The sequence below is a fragment of the Podarcis bocagei genome, assembly GCF_964188305.1.
Source record: "Podarcis bocagei genome assembly, chromosome: 10".
NCBI lineage: Eukaryota > Metazoa > Chordata > Lepidosauria > Squamata > Lacertidae > Podarcis > Podarcis bocagei.
The window spans coordinates 40,771,483-40,779,907 of NC_138135.1; the positions used below are offsets into that span (position 1 = coordinate 40,771,483).

Genomic DNA, 8,425 nt, shown 5'->3' on the forward strand with positions numbered 1-8,425 from the left:
GTTGCTGCTTGTTTGCACTCGGCTTATCCGGAGCGGAAATTCCTTTCCGTTTTTGTGAATGACAAACTCATTAACAATTCATCAACACAACCTGTTCCAGCCGGCCCGTCTCCACGGAAACAGCCCCTTCCGCGAGCGCTGATTGGCCGGCCGAGAGAATGTATCCATTGAGACGTTCCATGTTTGTATCCATTGAGGAACTGCCTGGCGCGGGGTGGAAGGGGCGAAGCGAGGAGGAGAGCAGCGGTAGCAGCAGCAGAGCGTGCAGGGCTGATTAAAAGGGACATTGATCGCATCTCGAGGACTTAGGAAGAAAGAGGAGGAGAAGGGGGGCCGTGAAGCAAGATGTGAGAAGCAGGAGAAGCAGGCAAAGCAATAACACCGGTAGCGAGAGTAGGGTCTGTCTCTTCTAACTAGTTATTTAAATGCATTTCCTTTTGCTGCACGGAAGAAACGCCTCTGAGCACATTTAACTGGATTTTTATTCGGGGGAAGCAAAAAAGCAGAGGCGATTAGGGAGGTTCATTCGAGGATTCATTGACAAAAAGAAGAGGAAGGGGGGTTCCTGCTCCGTCCCTTCTCTCCACTGCTAACGGAGGCCGGGAGCTCGCCCGAGAAGTTCCCGAGTTGCGGCTGCCTTCGCCCCGGCTTCGCCCGTGCCCTCCGCCCCGGTGGTCCGAGTGGCCCTTTGGAGAGGGGCGTTTTCCACAGCCCCCCGCCGCCGCCCGCCTTCCCCGATGCTAGATACGCTCCGACCCGCCGCTCCTCCTTTCGTGGTGTCGGACATGGCGCTGTGCAAGACGGTGGCGTGGCTCAACGAGCAGCTGGAGCTGGGCACCGAGCGCCTGCTGCTGATGGACTGCCGCCCGCAGGAGCTGTACGAGTCGTCGCACATCGAGTCGGCCATCAGCGTGGCGCTGCCGGGCATCATGCTGCGGCGCCTGCAGAAGGGCAACCTGCCCCTGCGCGCCCTCTTCGCCAGCGGCGAGGAGGAGCGCGAGAAGTTCGCCCGCCGCTGCGGCACCGACACCGTCGTCCTCTACGACGAGAGCAGCAGCGACTGGAACGAGAACACGGCCGGGGACTCCGTCCTGGGGCTGCTCCTCAAGCGCCTCAAAGACGACGGCTGCAAGGCCTTCTTCCTGGAAGGTGAGGGGTTAAGCCGAGCGGGAGCGGGTTCCCCGGAATCCAGTCCTGCCTTCCTTCCTTCCTCCCCCCTTCCTCCATCCCCGGCCCCCGGCGCCTTCGGAACCGCCCCCTTCCCCTCCAGCCGCCAGGGGAGTGTCTAGACGCCAGCCCCCTGCGTCTGGGCGCAAGACATCCTCGCCCCCTATTGTACGCAGCGGAGCGTTGCCAGATGGCCCCTGATTGGGGGAGAAGGAAGGAAGGAGAAAGAAATCCCAGAGGAGGAAAACACCCCCACCCCCCATGCTGGGCAAATCTCACCGCTTTTAAAACCTGCCAGGGAAAGCCATAGGGCAGGACACACACAAACCCCTTTGCCTAAGTTTTTTAACATGGGGCAATATATCCGAGGGACAAACTTTGAAAATCCCAACTCCTGAAGGCTGTTAGATCTTTTCCCTAGCAAAAAAAAACCTCGTGTGAAAGCGAGTCGGGTTTGCGGGGGTGAGTTAGCAGAAGGAACTCGGTCCATCTCTCGGGAGATGCTTAGCACCTGAATTGAGTTCACAATCCTTTCAGACCGATATTCACTCATGGACAATTCGCTCACACACCCTTTCCATTCCCGCTCCCCCCCCCCCCGCGCGCCCCAGCTCAGTCGAGCCTTTTCGTTTTAAATCCTTGCTGATCTATCGCAAAGTCACTCCGAAATCTGCCGGCGGCTCTAAATCTTCTCCTTGCTCCTCCTCCCTCCAGTCAAACTAGGCAAAACCCCGGGGATGAGTCTGGCGTTACTAGGTCAAAGTGTTACGTATAGGGAGACTAGGGGTGATACGGTGGTGCAATAAAAGGGCCTGGTTTATATTGTCTGGACTTAAAAGGCAGCCGCTTCAAAGGAGACATGCCCTGAAGGGATGGTTTTGATAACCCGATTGCTTCCTCCCTCCCTTTCTTTGGAAGAGCAAAGGCTCTTGCAAAATCTTGGGATAGGAAGTGGAGTGGGAGAAGAGCTATAACCCCTTCTGTGCTGTCCTCTTCAGTTTAGGGCTGTTCAATGCTTCCTCCTTATAGCTCATTTCTTTTATGATGGGTGGGATATGCATTTTACACCGATTAGGCAAAAAAACCCTTAAAAAGTGACATTACAGAAATGCTGGCAACTTCCTGCCCTTTAACATTACTCTGAAATTTGTCGTCTGAATCTGGGCTGTTTCACTTTGCCTAATGTTCCTTCCGGTGCAAGTAAAAGGATCCAGTGTATTTATTGGTGGGCAACAGAATTCTGCTTTCCATGGCGGAATAAGCGTTTGCTCCCTTGCATTTTGCAGCACCTCCATTCTGTCATTCTCAGGACTGTCCATTCATTTCCTAATCCCCCTTCCTCTACTGAACTCCACAGGAGCAGCATCTGCCACTAATATTTTTTTAATCCTTAATCTGACAGCCGTGATAGAGGGGAATCCCCTTCTTTTTTTTCAACCTCCCTAGCTCCCAGTTTTTTTTCTAATGGTCTGAAACAGAGGAAACTAGCCTTCTGATGTGCAGGGCCACTGGTCAGGGCTGCCTGCACTGTCTGGCTTCAGGCAAAAGTCAATTGAACCAGTTACACCACTACAGAGCTATGTCTCTTCTCAAACTGTATGTTGTTGTGTGGCTTTCTGCTTCTGCATCTTACAGCTATAGAACTGACCCCTGGTGGTGTGTGGGGTGGTAGTGGTTCGGAAAGCCTTAATGTGATCCCTCATCCAAATTATTTCCTTTCTTTTTTTCTTTCCTTCCCAGGTGGTTTCAGCAAGTTCCAGGCAGAGTATGCCCTGCATTGCGAAACTAACTTGGACAGTTCATGTAGCAGCAGTTCTCCCCCTCTGCCAGTCCTGGGCTTGGGTGGCCTCCGAATCAGCTCCGACTCCTCTTCGGACATTGAATCTGACATTGACCGAGACCCTAACAGTGCCACCGACTCTGACGGCAGCCCCTTGTCCAATAACCAGCCTTCCTTCCCGGTGGAGATCTTGCCCTACCTCTACCTGGGCTGTGCCAAGGATTCCACCAACTTGGACGTTCTAGAAGAGTTTGGCATTAAATACATCTTGAATGTCACCCCCAACCTGCCTAATCTCTTTGAGAATGCTGGCGAGTTTAAATACAAGCAGATCCCCATCTCTGACCACTGGAGCCAAAACTTGTCTCAGTTTTTCCCTGAGGCCATCTCTTTTATAGGTGAGATTTAGTTTATAATAATTGCAAAGTGAGTGTTGGGTGTGTCTTGTGGTAGCATAATTATGCCTGCAATCCTCAATGCACCTGCCTGGGAGTCATCCCTGTTAAATTCAGTGGGACTTGCCTTTGAGTAGAACTGTACAGGAATATGCTGCAAATTATTAGCAGTATGGCTTGTTTAATACTTATTTATTCTAATGTAATTTTCAGCCTTTGGGGATCTAAGAAATAGCAAGGTACTTCTGCCAGGGTTTAGCTATTGTTAAAGCTTGTAAGAAGAAGTTGATCTTTTAGATACCTGTATTTTAAAGTAATAATTTCCATGCCAGCATATTTGAATTTTGTCCAGGAAAACTGTATTTTAAAAGAAAGCAAGTGATTTTTAAAAACACAATATAGAGAGATTCCAGTGTTTTGGTAGTTAACTGGATGCATTCATTCCCTTTTTTCTTTAACTGTGCCTGACCTGATTCCTCAATTCCTTAGGCTTTTATGCTCCCTCAAACAGTGCAATCCTATGTACATCTACTCAGAAGTACACCCCCTAGAGCCTCCAAGCTTTCATTTCTGTACCTACTCATGTGGAAGCATCCTCTATTGAATTTAATCTATAGAGTGTTCCATAAAAACCAGTGTTTTCTCAGAAGCAGGTATTGCCCTAAAATATATGAGAAGTGCTGATGAGTGCATTTAGACTCCTTCCCCTTCTCTTTGTGAATTAGTTCAGTTATGCTCCCCACCCCCTCTTTGGGAGGGGAGGGTCATTGTGTTGTCTGTCAATGAATACTGTGCTGTAATCTGATTGAGTGATACTGGTAATAGAGCAGAATGTAGGTAATCTGAGCCCAGCAAGAAGAAACTGTAGGCTGGAAGCCACAAAGAAACTAATCTCCAGGCATTATAATGCATTTCCTATTACAAAGGAACCCATTTTCTGGCAATGTTGACATCCTGTTTCTCCTAATGGGCTGTCCCCTGTGACTTCTCCCTTCCTTTTAAAACAGCTGAATACCTCCATTGTTCAGCTGCACTGCACAACAGTTGGAGAATAATTTAATAGACCTTTGCAATCTGCTTGTCTCCATTAAAAAAAAAAGGTGGCATTGTAAGGTTTCCCTATTTATATGCTAGGGTGAATGTACACCAAATTATTTTTGTGACCTATTAGTATTAGAATTTATGAAGTATTACTTAGTATTAGTCACTTTCCTGAGAAGGTCGCCAAGCAATTTGCATTTAACAACGTCAACACAAACTCATTATGCCGTAAAAGAGAGCGGAAAAGTCACATAAAACACTCCACATTTCTATAGTTCAAAACAAGCCCTTCCAATGTTGATGGAATCTTCTAAAACCACAGATCATCAACCACATACCCACCATAAACTGCTTCTGTGACTGACAGCATGTTGTTGTTTATTGCTGCTCATGTTACAACACATAGGCAGGAAGGTGGGGGGGGAGAACAACATGTGCTTTTTTCTGCCTCTGACCCCCAACTGCGGAATAACATGTTTGGAATATGGTCAGAACCAGCCTATAACCAAACTGTGTGGTCAGCGGATTTTCACACTGCAGTTCCTCTTGTAGTCTACTTCAGATTACAGGTGTAGGTTTACCCTCTGGAATATTCCCTAGTAAGCAAAAAATATTTCCATTTGCACGTCAAATTAGGCTAGAACCATTTATGCTGCTCCTAGCTGAGTCTCCAGTGTCCAGGGAGTATTTTTTAGTTCTTAAGCATCCGAACAGTCGGTCTCAACCTGCCTGGTACAGTTAAACAAAGGCTGTACCACATAATTCTGTTGAAGGTGTAACTTGCTGTCAGGGGTTCAGGAGCAGAGGCGAGGGCAAGGGAGGAAACAGAGCGAGGGGGAGGAGGCAGAGGAAAAGATGAGTGATGACGACGACCCGAGATCTCCGAGTCTTTCCAGTGAATCAGAAGATTCACAGAAAGGAGCACCAGTGGCCAGAACAAGGGGGGAACCTAGGGGGACACCCCAGGAAGAAGGGTCCAGAGGGGGCTCAGAGGGGAGCAGTTGGAAATCGGGACCAGCGTCACCAACAGAGAGCAGGGGAGAAGAAGGGCGCCAGGTATCAAGCGCTGGCAGCTCGCAACAGGAGGGAGGGCACGAGTCAGGAGTAGCCACACCTCCATCAGGGAGCGAAGAAACGGTCAGGAGGAAAGTGGAAGGTTGGGCGCGCGCGCCAAGTTCAAATACACAGGAAGGTGGCGCAGTAAGCAGCCCGGAAAGGGAGCCAGGTCCTAAAGCCCGGTGCAAGGAGACAGGAGGGTCCGGGGGGTCCGCGTCAGAAGAATCCCGGAAGGAAGAGACCCCGGGGAGCAGAGGGACCCAGAGAAGAACGGTCAGGCAGAAAAGGTGGAGAAAGACTAGGTTAGTAAGCTGGTGCACAGGGGGCGGAGACTCAGACGGAGCTTCGCCGGTCTAACCCATAAGACGTAGAGCTGCACGCAGCAGCTTGAGAATGGAAACTGTAACTCAATAAAGACTTTTATAAAGTGAACGCTGGCTAGCGTGATCCTCTGTGAGCTAGGATCCGGAAGCAGCTCTGACACTTGCTTTCATGTTGTTCCTGGTGCGTTCAAAGCCAGTGTCAGTTCAAGGCCTGAGTTCAGAAGACCTCTGCCTAGAACTCTTGCATTTTGACTTTGGCCCAGTCAAAATAGAAATAAGTCTGTTATTGGGAGAACAAATAAAGCAAGGCTTTGAAAAAACTATGCAAAGCGAGCCTGGAGGATGGGAGTAGGAAGGAAGGCGATGCAAATTCTATGAGGCGCTCACAAAGCTCTCTGTCATGTTTGGTCTCGTCTAGTGGTGTGACCTTTAGGCTGGGAGAAGAAGAGAGACCTCACGGTTCTTGTCTTTGTCTTGTTTCCTCCACAGATGAAGCTCGTGGGAAGAATTGTGGCGTCCTTGTGCATTGCCTGGCAGGGATCAGTCGCTCGGTCACCGTGACGGTCGCCTACCTGATGCAGAAGCTCAACTTGTCCATGAACGACGCCTACGACATTGTCAAGATGAAGAAATCCAACATCTCCCCCAACTTCAACTTCATGGGCCAGCTGTTGGACTTTGAGAGGACTCTGGGGCTCAGCTGCCCCTGTGACAACCGCGTCCCCAGCCAGCAGCTGTATTTCACCACCCCTTCCAACCAAAACGTCTTCCAGGTGGACTCCCTGCAGTCCACGTGAGCACCAGCCACGTCCCAGCTCTTCCAACCTTGGGTTGTGTGATCATTCCTCGACGATGCTTCTCTTTGACGGCAGCAAAGGAATCCAGCTCTCTTTTGTGGATGCTGCTCTTGAGCAGTAGCCGGCCTGTGTGCTTAAAAATAAAAAGGTTAACAAAGTTTGGAATCTGCTATTGCAAAGGGAGGGAACCAGCCGAGTTCTCCCGGGGGGGGAAACAACCACCATAAACTCTTCAGACCTTGCCTCTAGGTAGGCCACGCATTTTTGCTCGATGCACAAACCGCCACCTATACAGTGACTTGGAACTGAGGACTTCCAAACACAGATAGGGGGGAGGAAGAATGGACACTATATGAGCACATGTAAGACTGGGGAAAATGTATTCAATGCATTTGTAATATATTGTGTTGTCTTCAGTGAAGACTAATTGTGTGCCCCCCCTCCCCGCAATTTTGATTTAGAGGAGCCAAAGAGAGGTTTAAGCTCAAATATGTTTGGAATTTTTGTTTGCCAAGAGCTTTGTAATGCTTGGCTTGGTTGATGTTAAAAAGTTTTAAATCCTGAATCGATAAGCAACATCAGTAAAATGATAGGTACAAGAGGTCAACGCAAGGGGCGTTCTTTCTCTCTCCATTCTTCCTTTTGTATGCAAAGGATACAATTTTGCAGCATGCTTGATTTTACTGTTGAAATGAGGCAAACTTGCTTCCTTGTTTAGGGAATCTGTGTCTATGCTTTGGGGTTTGTTTACTCGCATTTTGTGAATGGATAAAGTATCTTTTGTGGTGATTATATATATAATTTTCTTTTGCAGGGGTGTGCCATCAACATAGGGTCTCATTATGACTTAATTTGGCCTTACCTTTTGTAAATAGCCTAGTTTGCATTTTTCTTTTGGAAGAGAGCTACGTCTTCAGAACAGAAGATTCTTTTTTTCTGTAAATTATCAAATTAAAAACAAAACAAAACGATTTTGTGCTAAACAGTGCATTACCTCTGTACAAACTCTTCAGGGAGCTTCACCTCAAATGCAATATCTTGCATTTATTTTTGTATAAAACTGGAAGTGTGGGTGGGTGTGAGCATGTGTGCCTGTGTAATATGCAAGAAGGTCTTGCACACAATTGTCAATAAGGGAGTGTCTCTGATTTGCCTGTGTAAAAGTTGGGATTTTATTCTAAGAATGTTGAGATCATAAATTATTAATAAATAACTATTTTTGGCTATTTGAGAATGGGACTGATTTGTTTCTCGGTAAGAGTTGCCATCGTTCAGCACTTTGTCGTTTGCAGAAGACTGGTGCAGCTAGCTGACTTTTTTACCTTTAAAAGTGGAGATGATCAGTGCACCCAAGCAAACTTCTCTACGCGTGGAACTTGCCGGATCAGAAACTGGAAGCGCATGTCTGAATGTGGGTCATTTATTTGCACTGCATTACTTTCAATGGGATGTGCTTTCAGAAACACGGCAGAGTAGGCATCCGCATCCATTTTTACTGGGGGAGGGTCAGCGGCGGAGCATATGCCCGTGCTGCCTGGGGTGGGCGCGCTCCCACTCGACTGCCATTTGCCACCCCCCCCCTCAGTCATAACACCTGTGGTGGACTGCACCCACCACACCCTCTTTCCTACACCTCTGGGAGGGCTGTACATGCAGATAAACATTGAAGGCAAAGCAATGTAAATCATCTCTTTTTAATACCCCCCCACACCATTATGATGTATGTCTGAATTTCACCCATAGTTTCTGTTGCCAGGAATGTTTCACCCTTTCTGGACTGTGTTGTGTATTTGAAAGTACAATCACCTTGTTGGCAATTTTCAAGGATGTTTAGAACAGGTGCAACAAGGCTGTGAGGGACAGGTA

General features: G+C 48.3%; 1 protein-coding gene across 1 annotated transcript; it reads left to right on the forward strand.

Moving 5' to 3' along the window:
* Positions 1 to 201: 201 nt before the first annotated feature.
* On the forward strand, positions 202 to 7,785 carry DUSP6 (dual specificity phosphatase 6). Its single transcript, XM_081211260.1, has 3 exons — positions 202 to 1,149; positions 2,908 to 3,345; positions 6,252 to 7,785. The coding sequence occupies exons 1-3, from the start codon at positions 738 to 740 to the stop codon at positions 6,557 to 6,559; spliced, it is 1,158 nt and encodes a 385-aa protein (XP_081067386.1). The 5' UTR covers positions 202 to 737; the 3' UTR covers positions 6,560 to 7,785.
* Positions 7,786 to 8,425: the final 640 nt, after the last annotated feature.